This window comes from Podarcis liolepis (genome assembly GCF_965112155.1).
Source record: "Podarcis liolepis genome assembly, chromosome: 6".
Taxonomy (NCBI): Eukaryota; Metazoa; Chordata; class Lepidosauria; order Squamata; family Lacertidae; genus Podarcis; species Podarcis liolepis.
In genome coordinates, this window is record NC_139559.1 from 65,604,483 (window position 1) to 65,626,690 (window position 22,208).

Consider the following 22,208-nt stretch of genomic DNA (forward strand, 5'->3'; position numbering starts at 1 on the left):
TGCTCTGTGTGCTGTGCTCATAAAAGAGTGATGTTATGGAGCAAGAGGGGACACAAACCCCTGCCTAGAGAGATGCCTGGGAATTGCTACGGCCATTGCTGCCTGTGCCACTGGGGCTCTCATGGAATCAGGGTGAGGTGACGCTTTGAGAGTTGTGCAGTTGTGCAGAACTCAACCTAAGTTAATGAGCTCCTTCTGTAAGCAGGCAGCATGTAGATGGCACCAGATTTGTGATTTTTTTAGTGGTGCTGCTGGATCAATTTCGGCCATTTCCCCAATATTTTGGAATTTCCTTATTGTGCATTTCGCACCCCACCCTGGGCTGACCATGCATTAGCTATTTCTCCAGCATACTCGTGGTGTATCTTCCTCCCACCCCTCTACCCAGCGAAATTGGAATGTAGAACTGCTCAGCATATTGCAGTTTTTAAAAGATTTATAACACTTTTCTTCACATTGAAGCTGAGAAGTAATTTCCAACTGCCAGAATTAAAGGGAACAAGGGAGAATACCATCATCTGTATAAAAATAGATGAGCATTTCACAAATCTCATCTCATACTTTCAAATTACTTATTGGGATAAACATTACAAGAATTCAAGTATGCTGGCCTGAGAGACATAACAGTTATTATCGTCTTGCTTGTTCTAGCTGCTGTCTAGATGCTAGCACAGATATCACATTGTATTGAAAGCAACAGAAGGGGGCATTCAGAGATATAGTTCATTGCCCTTTGTCAGCTACCAGCAAAGCCGCAGTACAGAGGCTATTTATCATTCTTTTGGAAAGGCCCAAAATAAATACAGTATTATTGCAACATTATTTGTTAGTCAGCTGCTTTTTTAACATACCAAGCACGTCCAAGAAATCCTGTCAGGGAGAATTGTTAAGTGATGAAAACCAATTAGTTTTACTGTACCACCCAGTACAAATAATACCACACAGTAATACCCAGAACTGCACTATTCAAGGTATTCAATTATCACCAAATACACTTATTGTGGAAGGAGGACTTTAAATATTTTTTTAATTGTTCTCTTGGAAGTAATGACTGGAAAACATGCACCAAGACTTCAGTCATTTGGCTGCTTCATGTGACCCCAGACCATAACACAAGGGCGAAGTATGACCATACCTTGGAATCACCAGTGCATTTCACTGGCTAGGTATATATTATATTTCTGTGGACTTCGGTAGGGCATGAAATTAGAACTGAGAAACCAGCTATAATAGCACAGAACATACTTCTATAACCAATTTTGCCAATAACATCACAGAAAAACTAATCACTCTGTTTAAGTACTTAAGTGTTTTAATAGTTCAAAGTCAATGCAGTTTATTTTATCACATTCAGTATGCCTACATTTATTTTACTGGGCAAATAACTTTCAACAATCCAAATACCATTACCTATGTAACTGCTATTTTTAATACTTATTACCTTTGGAATGGACCACAGAGCAACAAGAAGGAGCAGGAGAAGGGCTTCATGTTAACAGATGTGGGTGGTTATGTTGTGGCTTTGCACAGCAAACTGAGTAAATCCGTATGTATGTGAAGACTGATGACCAAGCAAGCAGTGATTACAAGCGCAAGAGGCATAATGAATCCATATTCAGCTACAAGTGTCCTGCTCTTGACAGAACCCATGCATTTTGTTGAAGCAACGAGATGCATAATATGCTTATATGTTTAATAATATGAGGAAAAAGTAGAGATGCCAAGAAGAAAAATAAAAAAGCTTAACAGCACTAGAAAAACAAATTAGACAAATTGAACTCTTGTCGACTATTTGGGTAAGCCAATTCTAGTACATGAGACCCACGTTACACACTGGTATTAGCATAACAGCACCCAAAGGGCTTAATGACCTGACCTTTTCTTATCCAAACACAACAGAGAGTCAAATGAAAATATAGAATCAAAATGTTTTATTTTAAAAGTTCAATTTGGTTTGTAGACATAGTATGATGGTTTGCACTATGATGAATGAAGTAATCAGTCCATATTTACAAATAGGTCCAGATAGATTCTGGACCTGATGTGAGTACAAGGAATCACAAGGGATGTGATTGCTTAGTTTCATTCACACAATTTCCTGTGAGACGCACATTACTGAAGGCCAACCAAGGATTTTGCTTTTCGTCTCCCCAATCCTAGATAATGTTTCTAGATACATCACATTTTTAACACATTGTTAAATAATAGTTTTGGTCAACCAACAAATCATAACTAAAAGTTGACAGTAATATCAGTATCATAGCAGTGCAATACTGGAATGTACAATACAATAGATGTGGCTGAATGTGTTTCAGTTTAATCTTGACTATCATTAAATTGACTGAAAAAGTTCTGCCCAAACGAAATGCCATGGCTACTGGTGGGAACCAGTTCTGATTGTTCATGCAAAGCAAATGCCCATGAAACAGGTGATAAAAATCCACAGAGATATAGGCAACTAAGAAATACTCATGGCAAGCCCAATGACATCAACAGACTTGACAGTCTGTTACAGCTGCTCACAACAATTGGCTTCAATGGTTCTACTGCCTGATTTAGTTGGCTACCTTCCATAGTGATACAGGCTTAAGATAATTGATTTCTTAAAAGGCCAGCTCATGCCTTAAAAAATATTACTAGGAATTTGGGTGGGCTCAGGATTGGGCAGACATCATATACATAAGATTAATCACAAGCAAACTCCATCACAATGTTATTGAAGGCAGCCACCCACAACAAAGTAACACAAAGATTAATAATCATCTAACAAATTAATTTCAGCATCACACAAAACACTGGAACTAAATGGGTTGGGGAATCAGTTAGTTGCTTCCAAAATATCATCAGAGAGGGAGTCTGATGGATGTGTAAAGGGTAACATCCTTGTAGCTGGCATTAATTAATCCAAAATAAGATCCTGTTTCATAGTCACTAAGGACAATTAAAATCCCCTCTTGACCCATAAATGTGTAGTTAAGACTCCTTGGGAAAGGGGAAGAATCTATCCTTTAACCGCCTTGTTCCGACTATAGCTGGGAAGAGAGGGAAATTTTCTCTTAAATAATAAAAGATGGAAATGAAGCCAGAACAAGAAATAGAATATACTACCTTCAATAGTACTCTAAAGTACCTACACCTATCCCAGATTAGCAAGGGAATGTCCATCACAGCTCCCAGTTTTTAGGAAAACTCTTTTTTAAATAGAAATCCCTCTGAGAGACAAAGAAAGATGTAAGATCTTGAATGAGATGGAAGATGAATGTGTCTATATGTTTGTGTTTGTGTGTGTGTATATGTATATAACGGCGTTTCCGTGCGCTGCTCTGGTTTGCCAGAAACGGCTTAGCCATGCTGGCCACATGACCTGTACGCCGGCTCCCACAGCCAATAAAGTGAGATGAGTGCCACAACCCCAGAGTCGGCCACGACTGGACCTAATGGTCAGGGGTCCCTTTACATACATACATACATACATACATATATACATACATACATATATACAGATACAGATACAGATATGAATATATAGCTGTTTTCAAATGATCAACTCCTGCCTTAGAAAGTCAGGAAGCAGATATGCTTGTACTGTACTCTGTGCACAGATATGAAGTCCCTTACTATTTGCTTCCTATGTGTGTCCCCACCCCGGCATTCCCACCTCCCAGACTTGTATGAAGGTGCTATGTTCAGACATATGGAGGCCACACACATCTTGGCTTAGATACTGTGCTGGAAAGTAATGATCCAAAAACAGGACATAGACTAGAGGGCAGCAAGATAATAAGAACCTGTCCCCACCCCCCAGGAGGTACTTGAACTACCATATCCCTGGCCATTGACCATGGTGGCTGGGGATGATAAAATTTGGAAGGACACAGATTTTCCATCCCTGATGAATCACATATGATGGCCTGTGTGCTTGATAATCACACTGTTTTTTCCTTAGGAACCAACAAGAACAGGAAGCTTATTGATGGACCACAATGCCTGCCTGGAAAGGTGCGTATTGAGTCATAAATTGTCATAACCTACATAAGCATAAAGCTAGTTGGACTCACACTTATGAAAATAAACTATGAACAGAAGTAAAGTGCTGTAAATATTCAGTCCACAAATCATAATATATCCAACTTCCTTAGAAAGAATATAAGATTCAATTTCTTAAACATACCGTATTTATGATGCACTGCTATGAAAAGTGAGGCACAGCTCTGAAACAATAATACATACCTCCCCACCAGCTTGACATTGTTAAACTACAGTGATCAATAGGCATGAAATACTTTATCCAGTTGTTGTTGTTTTTTTAAAAAAAAGAAAACATGGCAAGTATTTCAGAGGGGGAAAGTCTGAATACTTATGAAGCAGCCTCACTGATAAAAAACATCTAATGCTGCAGTGACACAATTAGCAAGCAGAACATAGCTACTACTGTATTCCAAAGCTAATGCTGGATACTATGCAGCAGTTGTATTAATGATTATGCAAGTTAGTTCATTTGTAGCTAATCAATGGTCTCCTGAATTTAGTGAAATACTAAATATTTCAGTGAACACAAGTTAGAATTCACAGAGAGAGGGAGAGAATGTGAAAACATCTATTTCTTCAAACTTCTGGGTGTGTATTTATTCGCTTATTTTACAGAATTTGTTTAGCAGTGCTGAATTCATGCTTATGTCTGCTCACATTCCTTGTGGCAGAGAGGACTTCCAAGCTGAGCTCACATTACATGCATGTGCTGTCTTCTAAAATACACACTCATTTAATAAATAAGGAGTTGAAAATGTTTCCATAATGGCCATGCTCTCCTGAATTAACAATTGGGTGCTTTGCAACTGACTGCTGCTTGGAAAAGAAATGTCATTGTCAAATGTTTTTTGTTTTTGTTTTTAAATTGCCAGCATTTTTACTCGTCCAGGTTTGATTCCCATGCCATGGTGAAATGACCAAGTAAAATTTGTCCTGGCATATATATAAACTAGTGGGACAAAGCTTAATTTATTTGGCAAAATTTGTATACCCCTTGATTGTAAACACAACCTCAAAATATCTTCTAAACAGTTTCATCTTAATTTCTACCTGAAAAGAGATGATGTTTTGTTCTTTCATGAGACAGGAACAGCATGGAAGATACAGTCTAGATTATAGAATATATTCCATATGCTATATATCTTGAAATGGGTTAATCTGAATCTTGTTGCCGTTTATAGGGAAGACTACCTTAGAGGAAAGGTGCACTACCATTGCCACACCTCTGTCGTTTCAAAGAATGGTGCCCTTACAATGAGCGCATGTGGGAATACCCTGTTCTCTTCACAAAGCTATCACTATAATCAGCACCTTGTTGAACTTTCTGGGTAATGGAAAGTCTAATGCAAAATTCACATGATGGATAATGTCACCTGTTGAAGCCATAACAGAGACATTTCCTGTGAACAAGCTTCACTTATGTGCATCTGTGTGTCCTAGAAACCTACAGAAACCATGAAGTCACCTGTCATGTATGACCTAGTTGAGATTCCCACATTGCAGAGGGTTGGACTAGATGACCCTCGGGTCCCTTCCATCTCTACAATTCTATGATTATATGATTCCTGGCTGAATGTTTATTTTTATTTTTTATTAAATTTGTTAGCCACTTTATCTTGCCCAGGGCAGCCCAAAGCAACATGCAGCCAAACAGACAGACCCTCCACCAAGCTGCAGAGATACATTAAAACCAAGAGAAAAAAGAAATGCAATAATAAAACATCCCACCCACTTCTACAAGGTGTCCATGTCCATGGCTACATAGGAGAGGATTTCTACATGTTAAAATATATGTCTGATGTATTTGTTCAGCCATTTGAAATCATAAAATAGGCTTGTCCCCCTGCCCTTCTTTTTAAAGTGGAAAATTACAGACTACATGCCATTGCTATTTTCAGTATCTGGAACCTGTTCTATACCCTGCAACTGTTACAGCTGCTGATTGGCCCCTTCTATCAGCAATTTTGTTGTTGCTGCCAAATCCCCTGGCAAGGAAGAAATCAAAAAGCACTCCTTGAGTGCCACTTTGAACTCAGTGAGGTATCCCTGTGATATGATGTCTTAACACCCAACTGTTTCTGAAGATATTCTTCCACTCTGAAGAGAAACTGGCTAGCCTCCCTCCCACTATGATCTGTGGGAAGGGGCAGGCATGAATCAGTCACTCTTTCTGTTCCAGGGCTGGTGGCTAGAGCAGCTGCGAAACAAAGCTCGCTTTGTTCTTTCTTTCTGATTTTTAGCCGACTTTGACTGAAACTTGGGCAGACTATGCTCCTGATAGCAAAATCTCTGCTGCCCTGGACATTTCTTTGGAAACAAAAGGAAAACTTCGGGGATCGCTTTTTATTTCCCACTAATTTAATGTTGCATCGTGCTACACCAAATCTCTGAGTGGTGCAAGATACCAAGGGGTTCCAGGCGCTTACCGAACGTTTGTGTCTTCTTTTGGAATGAGGCACTGTGCATACTGGGGTGTCCTTATGATATATGGTTTATTTCCACATATATCTTGTTTCCCCCATACCTACAGTCTTTGATTCAAAGAGAAGTCAAACATTGCTCTGAGTCTCTCTCCAGCTTGCTGCTTTGCCTTTAGCTCACATCACTGCAAACTCTATGCCCTAAACTCTGGCTTTCTTCTTCTAACTAACCACAAGTCTGGGGAGGGGGCCCCACCTGCTTTCCGTCTTCTTTGTTTCCCTTAATGGCCCATCACCCAGGAGATCACCTCATCAGAAAGCTAGCCTGGTTTATATTTTCATACTTGCTGGATCCAGGGGTTAGAAGGGTCTTGAAATACAGCCTACTCCCCTTGTCCCAACTCATGACATCAGTAAGAAGCTTATCAGTGATTGTCCAAATAGCCTTTTGCTAGAAAAAAATGGGAAACTATCAGGCAAGTCCTAGGTCAAGTCATGTCCAAGCCAGAGAGTCTTCAAACCATCATTCCTAATGCCATGACACAAATTTTCAGTCCGTCCTAATTTATGCTGGCATTAGCCTTACAAGCAACCACTCTTGAAAGCTTGTTAAATACAAGCTTGATCCTTTCATCTTCCTGAACCTGAGCTCTGAGATAATCTAACTAAAAGAAAGGTGCTCTGGAAAAACAGGAACATGGGCATGGGCACCTTGAGAGCTGTAGCTGTGGTTTCAAAACTTATATTCACAGCACTGTCTAACTTGCAGTCTATAAGATTCTTAGACTGAATATGGATACCACTTGGATGGAGAACAGAATTATTTAACAACGTGGCAAATTCAGCATCCATTTTTAGAGCACAAAAATGTGCTGGGCTATCCCTAGAAAAAAGCAGGAACAATTCAGATGCCATGGCAAAAGTTGTAGCCATCGCTTCCAAAGAAAGTGCCTTCACAGAGGAATATTATATATATACAAAAGTCTGCAAAAATGTCTGTGGAAATATATGTTGCACTGCAGCAATGGTGATAAGAAGTAAACATGTCCTGGGCTGACAATGACAAAATTGTGTTGTTCTTGTTTCATCACAGAGAATAATGAACTTTCATGTTCCAAAACTAATAGGTAATTTTGCTGCTGAGAGGGAAAGGCTGCAGCTGTGGTACATCACTTGTACTATACACAAATCCTTGATAAGCTTCTTGTCTCTTAGCTGCATATGAGATTGTGACTGATGACTACAGAAATACAAGCTCAAGACTGATGGCATTAAAGTGTATGAAGCACATTTAGCATTGTTACTGATGATGCACTTGATGATGCAATCATTTTTGTATGCCTCCTGCATTAAGATTTATTACCCATTTTTCACCTACGTTTTTCATTTCCCTCCCTCCCCCACCCAAAAATAATGCTGTGCTGTCAAAAGTAACAAAATCACCTTATTTCAAGGTCTATTGATAATGTATTTTTCTGGTTTGGCCTACGATCTTATACCTACTTACCTGAGAGTAAGTCCAACTGAACTCGATAGGAGATGTGTATGGGATTGGACTGCACAATGTATAAACCCTTCCATCCCTGTAACAGCACAGGGAACAACAAATTTAACAAAAGGCATAATCCATAGTGTGGGAAGTTCCAGCCAAGGTTAAAAAGATAAAAGTTATGAATGTGTTTGAATGCTCCCTGCTGAAATCAATGGGACTTAAAATAGACCCTTCCCACATATGCTAGGCTGGGTCATCCTCTTAGTATTTCAATATTAATAAAATACAAAATATACTTGAAAAAGCACATCCTTTTCCAACAAAAAGTGCTTTGCTCTGTTTTCAGACAATGCTCTGGCGATCTTGTAGTGAAAGCAGGTTTCATAGCCCAAAACAGTCCTTCCCGCATGCTCTTTGCAGCTTGGTGCTGTGTAAAGGACCAATGGAAATCTGTGAGCTAAGGCATGTTTAACTCTGCACAAGATCATGCTAACACCAGATGCACTGAAAACAGAATGGCACTCTGCTTTATTTCTAAAAGTGCATATACTCAGAACAACATAGGTGTTTACTTCATATATACCAAACCTTAACCTTGCCATTCTTAAGCTATCATATGTGGGAAGTTGTACTTCTTTAGTAAGATATTCAAGTTCACCACAGTTACTACAATGGAACATGAGGTGAGGGAGAGGGATGTCTCCAATGTATGCAGGTCACAAGCTAAACATTATTTAGAAATATATAGCTGTGTGTGATTCAGCAGGCCCTGTCCACCACACTTTTCACAGAGACGGATACCCAACAATGCAGGTAGGACATTGTAGGTAGAAACTGGTAATCAGATGTTTATGGCCTCTGAACATGAAACAAATTCATTTACTGCTGTTATGGCACTTAATATTCATACATCTATCCTTGACAAAATTATCTAATCCTTTTTTTAAAAAAACCTCTGCTAATGCCCATCACATCTGTCATAATGATAATCATGCTATAATATTTACGTGTTAATTATGCACTGCAACCTTCCAATTTATCTGTCACTATCATTGAGTGGCAAAGTGGTTTTCTGGGGGTTGCATAAAGAGAAAGATCTGTATTACTCGTGTAAGCGTCTTAAGTCTGAAGACCACCTGTTTCTTGTATAAGTTGCATGTCAGTTAGAACTTATCTGTCCAAGAAGTATGAAAAAACAAATGCTATTGTTTTGCAAAGAGGCCCATTGTTAAGTCAGGCTATTTTACTTAGAATGTGCTTCTTTATTAAAAGTCCTATAGAATTTACTTCACACACTGGGTGGGTTTGCATGTTGTGGTAAACTGTGGCTAGTGGTAAACCATGGCTACCGACCTTGTTCCTTTACATTGGAGCTCAGGGGCAAAAAAACCCAATCCTTGACTTAGCCTCATGTCCAAACCAGGAGTCATGGTTTGTTTTGCTCCAAACAAACCATGATCTAAAAATATTATTGGCTTACCAGTTAACCATGGCTCGCCGCGATGTTCAAACACAGTTTAATAGGAATTAACTTGTCTAAAACAAAATAATTTCACAAGCAAGTGCAATATATGTATGCATGTATATTACAAAGTCTGGATTAAACCTGTTATATTTATTGGGATTTGTAAAACAACAAAATTTAGATATAGAGATGTGCATTTATGTATAGTGCACATTGGCAATATGTGGGACATCTACTGAATGCTGTTATAACATCCAGGGGTGCCAACTTGAATAAAATATTGAGGGGAGCAGGTAGGCCCTCCCCTACATTATCAATCACATGATGTGGCACACACACACCATTTGAATAGCCATGTCCATCAACTTTGGAAGGGACCAGCCCCCTCAAATACTTTAGGGGGGAGCAAATGAACATCAGCCCTTAGTAGTTGGCTCTCATGTTAGCACCTAATTTGTAGGTTAGTCTTCTGCCACATATTAGCACTTTTGGGGAATAAAGAAGCAGATGAGCTCAAAACTATTCTCCTTTCATAGGCACCTAAGCAGAGTAGTGTACGTACATGGGGATATTTCCATACTGGTACAAAACAAACTGTGAGAGGACCTGAGGTCCTATTACAGTGAATTAGTTACACACCGCAAGTCCAATTATAATAAGCTCACAATGACTGTCCAATGGCAGGCTCACATGATCTCTTCTTTTGGTTTGGGGAACAGAGAACAAAGCCCTAAGTACAGATAAGTATTAATTAGTCTTATATTAGTAAATCAATTGATTAATGGTGGCTCTGTTATATTTACTGAATTGCTCCATTTCATATAGGGTTTGATTGTTTTTGTTACATCGTTGTTGTTGTTTTATGGCTCCACACATGACTGTTAAAACATTTAGAAAAGTCTGCTCTCAGTGAACTAATCAGCATTTCATAGAAATGCAACAATGATTGCTTTTGCTATTCAAATCAGTACAAGGAAACATTCAAATAGGCAGATAAAGTGACTGCCTAGCTGATGGTGAAAAAACAATGCAAGACTGGGAATTGGCAGAAATGACTGGCAGAATCCGAGACCTGGGAGAAGAGTTAGTGGAAGAGGACTGGAAGAAGTTTAAAGACTACTTGCAAAAACATTGTAAAATGTTGGAGTGTTAAAATGATGCAAGATATAAAGACAATGTGGCATCAGTGACATAGGTAAAAGGAATATGTAACAAATGTTTCAAAAGACATGGGTGAAAAAACTAGATTACATTGTGTCAAATGTAAACAAAAGGATATAAAAGGAAGAATTGGAGACACATTGGGTTGAAATCTATAATATAGATCAAGATTTGAAAGAGGGTAAGATATTTGCTGAACATGGTTGTGCAAAAAGGAACACAAAAAAGGGAGATGTGAGGAAGTCAGGAAGAAGGGTTATGAAAATAACAAGCAAAAAATTGGATTTTTATGTCTTTTTTCATGTTTTCTTCTTCTTTATTTCCTATCTTTTTTAGGTTTTTTACTGTATTTTTCTGTTTTGCTTTGAGTGTGATGATGATGTTTCTTTTAAGGTTTGATTGGAAGGTTTCTTTTACTGTTTAAAATTTCAATAAATATCTTTAAAAAAGAAAAAAAAGAAAAAACAATGCAAGACTGAATGGCGTATATCTAACATGGGTTGGCACCTGCAGTTGTATTCCATTTCTCTTTATTCCACCAGCATCTCACCTCTCTACGAGGATTGCCTCCTGTTCAGAAACTGGGTACGCAGTCGTTCAGCAGCTGTGTACAGCTTAGCACAGCTACTCTTCAGATAGGTTGTGAGCTTCCATTTGTCATCATCAGCTAACCTGTACACTCTCAAAGTACAGTATACAATTACAACAAATCAAAACAACTGACCATAGTTAAAAGCAGCAGAAAAACAAATATGTTTGGAGCTAGGAAAAATAAAAACACTGTAGAAGGGTTACAGCATGCTTCTACAATTTGGTGCCCTCCAGATATTTTGGACATGCTGGCTAATGGCAAATGCAGTTCAAAATGTTAAGTTGAAGAAGGCTGCTCTAGACTAGAGAATAAAAAGGTTTTCACCTGATGTCTAAAAGACAAAAAATCTGGGGATGCAGCCTGTTGAAACTGTATTGCTTGACATAAAATATGGGGCTGAATCCAAACTTGCAAAAAGAAAGGGGGGAAAAGAAAGTCTCTTTCCATTTGCAGAAGGGACCAAGATCTAGGAAGGATCACACTAGGCAAGGGGGGAGAGAGAAGCAATTTTCACTAATTTCCGCTTCTGTCTGCATCCCCTAGCACCATTCCCCATGCTGTTCCAAGTGGGGGGGGGGGCAGTAAAGGCAGAAGGGGCAACTGGCAAAAATCTGCCCATAGGTTGTCTGGATCCATAGGTTAGGTAATCTGGCTTTATCACGTCTGAGTCAATATATTTCGCCAACACTGCCAGTGGTGGTGTAATGGTTAGCTTGTGAAACTAGGACTGGATGACCTGAAGGCAGTCGCTTAGCCTAACCTATCTCACAGAGTTGTTGTGGGGATTAAATGAGGAGGGGACAGATCCACTTTGAGCTACTTGGAGGAAAGGTTGGATATACCAGTAAATGCAACAAGAAATAATTAAATGCATCCCAATCCTTTCCTCGTGCTTACTAAGGAGTAGGCCCCACTAAGTTTAATGGGCTTTATTCCTGGATAACTCTGCATGTGACTGCAGCCTGTCGTGCAGGTACCTGGAAGCTGACGTGAATTTTAATTTGTTTTAGGATTTAAAGTTCTTGTGTGTGTTAATGTATCATATTTTTTTTCCTTATTTTATGGTTTTATCTTTTTGTAAAGTGCTTTGAGGGTTGTTGTTTTGTACAAACAAGCAATGTATAAATTTTATGAAATTGATAAAATAAATAAAAGTCAAATGCAATTATTTAGAAGCTAGTGTCGTATGTTTCATCAGCATTTGGCTTATATACCCTCCCCTGACAGGTTGCATACCCACAACCTGAGACTTCTCCTGCCCAGAAATTGTTACTTCTCTTTCCTGCTTCAAGTCCCTCTTAGAGCTGGGAGACAGCAGGGTGGGGGAAGGTAAGGAATCTACTAACCCATCTGTTGCCAGAACAGCCTCTTCTTCTTCTGCCACATCCTATGTCTCAGACTGCCCTAACTCTTCTTCCTCCCCCTACCTTGGCTCCTGCCTTGTGGGTGATGACAAACCCCATAAATTGCTGGGCCCTTCTCCTGGGTCACCCCCTGGCCCCCTGCCTCTGCCACACATTCTTCAGAGCCCTGCCAGTCCTTCACACTATCATATTTTTAAAGATATATTTGTTCCAGCAAGCTTTTCCAGGGTTTCTGTCTTAGGTGTCAATTCTGTATTGTTTTTAAATCTCTCTTTAGCTGTGGGCATTTTTAGTTCTATTTCTACTGTATGTTTGTAAATCACCCTGAGGCATATATAAAAAAACAATTCATAAATTAATGAATAATAACTTAGTTATTTGTCCTGCATTTAAGTTCTGCCATTTCAGCCACATTCTGCTCAGCAAATTCACACAGGGCCAAACGTATGCATTTTGTATCTTTTTGCTGTTTCTTGCATTTAATGATTTTTCAAATGGAACAAAAACTTTATTAGTCACCGTGGCCTTTTGTGCACAGAGAAATAAGAAAAACCTTCCTAAACATTGATTATTTCTATGTCAATATTTCTTTTGAACTTTCAGCCTTAAAACAATGTAGCTTTGCTGAGAATAATCCCACTCGGTGTGACTTCTCATGATTACAAATGTTGCCTGTGTCCTTAAGTATTTGCACAATTAAAATCATAACAAGCATCCTAAAGCACAAACAAGATAATAATGTTAGCAAAACTGTACATAACCTGTCACTGTACCAAAGGCTCAAGTTTATATATAAAAATGTAAATATAACAGTATTTCCTATTTTATATGCATCAATATAAAAGGTAAAGGTAAAGGTACCCCTGCCCGTACAGGCCAGTCTTGACAGACTCTAGGGTTGTGCGCTCATCTCACTCTATAGGCCGGGAGCCAGCGCTGTCCACAGACACTTCCGGGTCACATGGCCAGCGTGACAAGCTGCATCTGGCGAGCCAGCGCAACACACGGAACACCGTTTACCTTCCCGCTAGTAAGCGGTCCCTATTTGTCTACTTGCACCCGGGGGTGCTTTCGAACTGCTAGGTTGGCAGGCGCTGGGACCGAACGACGGGAGCGCACCCCGCCGTGGGGATTCGAACCGCCGACCAAGCGATCGGCAAGTCCTAGGCGCTGAGGTTTTACCCACAGCGCCACCCGCGTCCCTATGCATCAATATATATACAGTTTATTGTATGCAAATATTCTATATATGTTAAGATTATTAAACATGCAATACAAAAATGATACATGCCTTAAAACTCCCTACATACATATTTATAGAATATCTTAAGATAGTTTCTATCTGCATAATGCTTTGTTGAAGTCCTTACTATTTAGGTTAAACAACTCTAAAATACATATTTACAATATGACTATAATATATCCAAAATGTCATTGCATCTTGTTGTATCTCATTTTGCACACATAGGAGGGATTTCTGTATCTGGTCCTTTCAATATAGCCTTTCAGTTTAACAATGAGAAAAAGAATAATCCAGCAGCCAAATCCTGCTTGGCATAATTCCCAGCTGACATGAATAGGATGCAAAACCTTAACAAATTGAAAAGTAAGCCAAGAGAAGCTGTGAATATACGCATATTTCATGATGAACATGTTTATTTGTCTACGTAATATATAAAATTGCTCAACAAGTTTTAAATGTGGTTACGCTTTGAGCTATACATAGTACATCAGATACGTACAAAAAGTAAACACACAATGTTAGCCACAATTAGGATTTTTCAAATGTGAAAGTATTTTATTGAAGCTCAACATGAGAAACACATAGAACTATGTGGCAATGAAGTAAATACTGTGAAGGTGTCCCCATTACAAGTGAGGTCCCAATGACTTCTCACATATCAGTTGGTAATAAACAAATTGTGATCAGTGGGCAACCAAGGCTACAGATCCTCACATTCCTGCCTATAATTTCCAGAGTAAAAAGTAATAAAATTACAGACTAATAGTCATAAACTATTGATGAGGAGGGAAATAAGCAAAATGAATAGTTTACATACATGTAAACGAAAAGCAACCATTTTGCAGTGGAACCACTCTGTGGTGGTTTCAGTTTTGCTTGGATAACACCTGGGGAGTGCTCTTCAGCCCTGTGGAGCCTTCAGTGTGGGTTTAATTTAAATGCTGTTTAACATCTACATGAAACAACTGAGTGGGGTCATCTGGAGTTTTGGAATACATTGTCAGCAACACGCTGGTGACACGCAGCTCTATTTGTCTATCTCTCCTTCACATCTGCAGGTGAGGCAATGGATGTGCTGGACTGCTGTATTTCCTCAGTAATTGACTGGATGAGAGCCAACAAACTGAAACTCAATCCAGATAAGACCAAGTCACTGTTACTGGTTCCCTAGACTGGATGGATGGGAGGGTTGCTTGCTCTTGATGGGGTTACACTTCCTCTGAAGGAGAGGGTTACACAGCTTGCAGGTATTTCTGGATCCTTCGCTGTTGTTTGAGACTTAGGTAGCCTCGGTGGTGCAGAATGCCTTCCATCAGCTTCGGCTGGTGGCCCAGCTGAACCCCTATCTTGACAGGGATAGCCAAACTTATACATACTATGCTCTAGTAAACTCTAGGATAGATTATTGCAACATGTTATTATGTAGGGCTGCCTCTGAAGACAGTTCAGAAACTTCAGCTGGTGCAGAATTTGGAGGCCAGGTTCAGACCCCCCGTTTCTGATTTGATCCCGGAATGTCCAACTTTTCCTTAGGATGTCCCTATTTTCATTAGAGAAATGTTGGAGGGCATGGAGGTTGCTCACTGGTGCAAGATGAATTAAGCGTATAATGCCAATCCTGACATGACTGCATTAACTGCCAGTTATTATTGACCCGTAAAGCCTTAAACCACTCAGGACCACAATTCAGGACCACATATTTAAACTATGTGCAAGGTGGTTATTGTTTTTATGGTATGTATTTTTGTGCTTTTATATTGTAATCCTCTGTGTGATCTTCGGATGAAGGACAGTATAGAAATTTAATTTAATAATAAGAATAAGAATATCATTAGAATTTTGCAAGCTCCAATGAAATACCCCATTTTCTTTCCCATTTTATACTTCAGGACTGGAGCTGAGAGGCTAAGTTGCTTACAGTAATTCTCAGCTGGGTTTTGCACCAATACATCCATTTCTATTTCCAACAGTTCACCTATTGATTTACAAATTACTCACATGCCATTTTTATTTCAGAAAAGAGATCTTAACAAAAAGTGTATTTCTATATTTCATGGATCTTCTTCCCTTTCAAATGTATTCTGCTGTGAAAGAGGCTTATTAAAGAGTTTTAGGTCATGTTTAAATGCATTGTACCAAACAACTGTGGCACCAACTGTACCACCAGTTAAATGTACCATGCATCTATGGTACAATTGCTTGATGATAAGAGAGAATAGAAGATAGAACTAAAGGGAACCAGTCTGATGTTATGGTACCAATTATTGACCAGCTATAAATAAGCACAAATATTCTCTAGATTTTCTTGGCTCATGAAATTAGGGTGGCCTAAATTTGTATAAATGATCAACAGTCAGTTCTGTATTTGCAACTAGAAACTGATCAGAAGTCAACATGGCATACATGTAAGATTAAGAAGTAGTATTACTGTCATCATCAACAACAATGTGATTCATATGCTCAGCAAATGGCAAGATCATTTTGCTGATGTAATTCCAATCATGGCCAGCCAGGGCCAGAGCAGGTGTGTGTCAGCTTAAATCAGTTTAGTCCCAATACATTGATTAGAATAATTCATTTTGAATAGCTTGTAGATTGAGGTCTGCTTTTATTCTTTTACTTCTCACAAATCTTCCCTTTGAAAGTATCATGAAATATTTATTTTTTGTACCTTCTGAAAAGACGTGTCAGCTATTCAGATTATTTAAGTGCTGGGAACTATTTCCAAAATTTTATGTACACACTAATAGCATGTGTAAGAAAAAAAAGCAATGTAAGAAATTGCCCTGCATGGTCCTAAGTAACTGCATTTTATAATATACAAAAAGCAGCCTGTAATTACACTGATAGATTTCTCCCCACAGTGCCAGCTGTATAAACTTTGCTTTGACAGAGGCTTATTTCTTTTTCATTGAGTTAGTACAACAGTTTACATCTAAGGGACATTAAAAAGTTGCAAGGTATGATACATGGGAAACTAGTTATGTTCTATTGATTAAAGAATGTAGGGAAGGGGGCATTTATTATAGACATTTATTAGGGGAAAGTAACTGGTAAAGGGATATAACTTAGATAAGAGAGTTCAAACAGCTTTACCTCATCTATTTCATTTTAATCCCACAGTTTTGAAGAAGTGGGGCAGCAAAAGCAAAGTCAGAGCAAACATGACTTTTAAAAGTTTAAATGTGCTGAATGTGGATATCCCTTGCAATGAAAAGGATCTGTGGAAGGGTTTTCTACTGATGAATGAACACTAATTTGTGAATTAGGAAGCTGTGGGGAGGGGGGGCACTTCCACTGAACAGTAGGAATCTGTACTTCCCTGTGTATTCCATCCACACAACCAGGAAACAATATCTGAAATAAGATATATAGTGTTATGAGTTTGGGCAGTGAGAGTAGGCTGTACGCAGAGACCCTTCTAACCCCTGGATCCAGAAAGTGTGAAAATATAAACCAGGCTGGTTTCTGGATTAGATGATCGCCTGGGTGATGGAGCATTAAGGGAAACAAAGTGAAAGGGGCTCTGTGCAAGACAGCAAATGTCTGTGCCCCCCCCCCCTTTCAGTTAGTTAGAAGGACAAAACCAGAGTTGAGGTCTAGAAGCAAAGCAGCAAGCTGGGAATAGCCTTCAATCCAAGGTTACAACTACTGGAGAAACAAGACCCTTTTGGGGTGTTAAGGCTGTGAACCCCTCCACCATAGGCTCAAATTGTATATTTGTGTAAATAAACCATATATCATAAAGACACCACAGACTCTGCTGTGCCTTGTTCTGAAGGAAACACAAACTGTGTGTAAGCACCTGGAACCCCTGTAATCTCGCACCACTTTGGAGACTGGGGTGGTGAGCGACACGGGTGTTAGAAGTTTTAAAACTTGCTGGATCAGGGTTAGAAGGGTCTTTGAATATGGCCTACTCACACACACCCAAACTCACAACAATATCATAGTGTAAACAACATGCTTCCACGTTTATCAAAGTCTTCTTCTGTGCAGCTTTAATAGCCATTAGTGCAAAGGGTCTGGGACAAAAGAACCTAAGGAAACCCCTGCTTGATTAGGTCAAATGCTCATCTAGCCCAGGATCCTATTCTCACAGTGGCCAACCAGATTCCTTTGGGAAGTCAGCAAGCAGGACCTGTGCACAGAAGCACTCTTCCCACTTCTGATTCTCAGCTATCTAAAGGGGCTTCAATCAAGTTATAGTGATGAGATTCATTAGTTATTGTAACAAATATAAAAAGCATGTTTTTAATGCCAGAACTTTTTAGCTGGTTAGAACAACAAATGGTTTCAAATGGCTTGACTCTTAAACTCTGTTGAACAGCCAACCATTAACATGGTTTGCTTTTCCTTTGCAATAATCCAGAACTTTGCATGCTATAGCAATAATATGGGAAGCTACTTGAAATATTTCAAATTAAAAAAAAACACCAAAACCATTCCCTTCTGAACTCCATTGCAGCTGAACTGAAAGTAAGCGAAAGGGTTAAAATTGCTAGATAGCTGGTATAATCTAATTGGGATTCCATGCTCTCAGATGTTTGTCAAGACATTACTACTACCCAGTTCCAAGCCACGTTTTAATTCAGCATTCATCAGTTTCCTCTGGAAAAGGCCTTCAGCTTTTCCTCTATTATTTTCTTTGTAGCCTTGGAAACCACCTGAAAACACACTGTGGAGCAAAATTTCAAATTGCTGCTGTGGAATTTGAGAGAAATTGGATGTGATTTATTTTTCAGAAGATGAGGCTGATGAAAAGCACTATTGGTCTTATCCACTCAATCCCCTGGAGACCGTCTTTGCATGAAGGGAAAGTCCCTAATTTGCTGAGGATCTGAAACCCATCCGCTACCCTCACTGGTTTAGCCAGCCGGTTAAAGCTGTTCCCAGGGTGTGGCTGCTGTTGGGTTCTGACAGCTTCCAGGAGCCACAGGTGACAGCTGAGTGCAGGGTGGGGGACCAAAGGTGGACAAACTACCCCAGAAGAGGTACTACCTTTCCCCCAACACCCCATACATCCCAGTAGTTTTGTAAGTTTGCATAATTCATCAGATCTCATGGCTTCTCCTACACAAAAGGAGGCAATAAGATTTGAATGAACATTGTTTATTATGTGTTGTATGGTACGCCATCAGATAGTCACACTGACACAACACTTTTTAGCTGTCACACAGAAGATGTAAAGTAACAACCATCACATTCTTGTGACTCAGTTCTCACTTCTGGTACGTTTATAGCTGTGTGATTACACCACATTTTAAAATCTGTTTCTCAGTTCAGATATCTGCTATTCCTTAGCATATTTTAACAGCTTCATATAAAACATGGACATAGCGGTTTCCCCACTGCAGTAAACCAAAATGTACTGTCCCTGTGTTAAATTAAATGTGCTAAGCCCAAGGGTAAACATATTTCAGAAGATACTTTTTGGGAGGGAACTGAGTTTGGTTGGTTGGTTGGTGTTGAGCTGGAAAAGGGATGTGAAAGGAAAAAAACGGTTTCAGTAGCTTTCATGTGTTTTAAATTGGAATTTTATTAGATTTTGAAAGTACTAGTCTATTACTGTAGACACAAATGGCTTAGCTGCTCTGCAAAACATCAAAGCCTCCAAATGGCATGGGATGCATAGAAAAATGCTCCAACTCTACATTCTCTAACTCCAGCTCCTTATAGGTTTAATTATTCCCTCTTATACACCACAACACACACCATATTAACAGCACTCACCTATATCCTTTTTTTTTTAATTTGGACACAGAAACAGCAGTCACAAATGGGGTTATTTGTTTATCACTACACCACAACAGCCTACAGTCTCTAGTTCTACATCTCCATTACAGGCATTTCAAGTCCTTAAAACACAGACAAAATTGTGCATCCTTGATTCATTGGGTCCCCTCGAAAATAATCACCAGTGCACGCCATATATTTAATGCACAATTAAAGCTCATTATTTCCCTCAAATAATCCTGGGAACTGTAGTTTACCCCTCAGGGATCTATGGTTCCTAGCACCCTTAACAAACTACAGTCCCCAGCATTCTTTGTGCTTTAAATGTACACAGTTTAGACATGACATCCCTCCCCGACCCCACTGCAACTCTTGAGTCTAGTCTTTCCGGCTCCACACTAAGCCCTTACAGCTCAGCCTCAGCACCACATTTCTCAGCCTAACCTTTTATTCAAATCCCTCCTGCTCCTGCTGATACATCCACCCCACAAATCCAACACCCCAGATTCCCAAGTCGGAAGCATCCCTCCAAATAGTCCTATTCTCCTAAACCCAACCCTGACACCGTATTCTCACCATATCTGCCTCCAAATCTCTCGTCCTTAACTCCTGGCGCAACAGGAGAAACCACTTCCCGCCTCCCTCCCCAAACCGAGGAAGCAGAGTTGTATGTCCAGCATCACCACCATCATTTCCTCCTCTTCCTCTTCTGGCTGCACACAAATATAAATAAATAAATGTTGCCACGGTGCGAATTTAAACCCCCTTTTCATCGGGTGGTGTGGGGGGGGGGGAGGAAGAGAGGTGACTGACAAGCCCCAGCTGCCCACACCAAATCTCCTCGGCCGAAGCTCCCCAGTGCCTCGTACCCTATTTCCTGCCCCATCCCTCCCCCACCCCCCTTTCACCCCTCCCCAAATGTCTCCCTTCGCACCTCGTGGCCACAAGGAGCAGTGCTCGGTCCTCCCCCGGGAGGGAAGACAAAGCGGCGGCGGCGGCGGCGGTGCACCTGCCGGCTCCCCCCCCCCCCGCTCCTCTCTTCCCTGTTACACGACCGTGAGGGAAGCAGCAGAGCAGCGGCTTTTGCCCCGGACTTGCCGCCTTTCGCCGTCGCTCCGCCAGCCTCAGTCAGCCCCAACTTTCCGACCTCCTCAAGGGCGCAGCAACAAGCCGCGCTCGCCTGAGTGAGGAAGGGAGAGAGAGGGGGGGGGGGACGCTCAGAAACGCGGAGGCGACCGAGGGACCTGCCCGGGTCCTCCGCTCGCCAAAGGCAAACAAACTCCGGCGGCAGCGGGGCTGCGCGCGCCAAAACAGGCCGAAATGAAACCCAGGAGGAGCCGGCCCGAAGTGGGCTGCGTCGCGGCGCCCGCCCCTCACTCTGCGTTGCCGCCGCCGCCCGAGCACCCCTCGCCTCACTCACCGTAAGGAGAGGCAGCGGCGTCCCCCTTCCTAGCCATGGTCGCCCGCCGTCTTTCGGCTTCGTGGAGCCTGGAGCCCGGGCGCCTCTCTCCGCGCGCTGCTCAGCGTGTTCTTTGTTGCTGTGATGGCATGAGAGCAGGCAGCCGCAGGCAGGCTCTGAAGAAGCAGAAGCAGCAGCAGAAGCGGCGGGAGCTACCGAGCGCTGGGTCGGTTGTTGTTTCCCCCCCTCCTCGCGCCCCGAGAGCGACCCCCCCCCCGCTCGTCGCTCCTGCGCTGGTTAAGGCAGAGGGGCTGCAGCAGGTAAACACTGAGGCGAGCTGTGAGGCGGCGGCGGGAGCAGCAGCACAGCTGCAGTTGCTGAATGCCTTCCCGGCCTTCCCATGCACGCGGGGAGGGAGGGGGCACGTGGGACTGCCCCCCGCGCCTCAGCCCGCCCCGCCATCCATATGCAGCGAGCCAGAGCCCCCCGAGGGCGCCAATGAGCCCGCCCAGCGGCCAGAGAGGCTCGCCAACTTCAGGCCCGAGGGGCTTCTTCTGGGAAGCCTAACTTTGGCCACGCAGGGGCGTCTGTGCTTAAGGCCGGTGGGGGACAGTCAAAGGCGCGTTTACTCCTCTCCCTCTCCCCCCCCCACACTTGTTGGAGAGAGGCGTTGTGGAGTTTCGACTTTCCCGTACCGTCTATTATTATTTTTAGATAGTAGAAAAGCTCTTCAGGCACGCGAAAGGCAGCAGCCCGGGAATGGGGGAAATCCTCAATGACTAGGGCGTGCTGTCTACATTTTAGGGCAATATTTGCCTCTGCGGGGTGGTCCTTTCCCCACATGCAAAGTTGCCCTTGGAAAGTTTGCTCTCGGTTTTCTAGGCTCCCGTGGAGCTGTCCTTTCCTCCCGTGCTGATGGAGGAGTTTCGCTGCACGACAGGGATGGATCAGCTTAGGCCTCGTGTTCGCAGCCTTGGAGAATCCTCCTTCAAAGCTTGTCGATGCAGTCGATCTGAAAGCTTCATTGCATTAAATTTTTTTTAAAAAAGATTTTGTATTTTAAGATTGTGATAAGGAATAGAGAGGGGTGGCAGAGTACATAAACCCATTAGTCCTACTCAGAGGAGACCCACTAAAATCTATGGGCAAATTACTTAACTCCATGATTTTAATGGGTCTGCTCTGACTAAAGTTGGGTGTCGCCCTGTAGGTACATTTATAAGGTGCAGGAATTTCATCTCCGCTGCACTGGGACATAAATCTCAGGACCACTTATGAAGAACAGAGAAGACTCAAATCAAGGTGCT

General features: G+C 41.3%; 1 protein-coding gene across 4 annotated transcripts in view; it reads right to left on the reverse strand.

Moving 5' to 3' along the window:
- SLC44A5 (solute carrier family 44 member 5) overlaps positions 1 to 21,467 on the reverse strand; it is a 149,658-nt gene extending 128,191 nt beyond the window's left edge. For 2 of the 4 annotated variants that reach the window (XR_014527774.1, XM_083510515.1), the window contains exon 1: positions 20,923 to 21,466. Coding sequence is in view for 2 of the 4 variants with exons in the window: in XM_083510515.1 (XP_083366641.1) it covers positions 20,923 to 20,959 (37 nt within the window). In the remaining 2 variants the exon portion in view is untranslated. Of the gene's footprint in view, positions 1 to 20,922 lie in introns of all 4 variants that reach the window. The other 2 variants (XM_083510517.1, XM_083510519.1) reach the window with 2 other exon arrangements.
- Between the last annotated feature and the right edge of the window lie 741 nt (positions 21,468 to 22,208).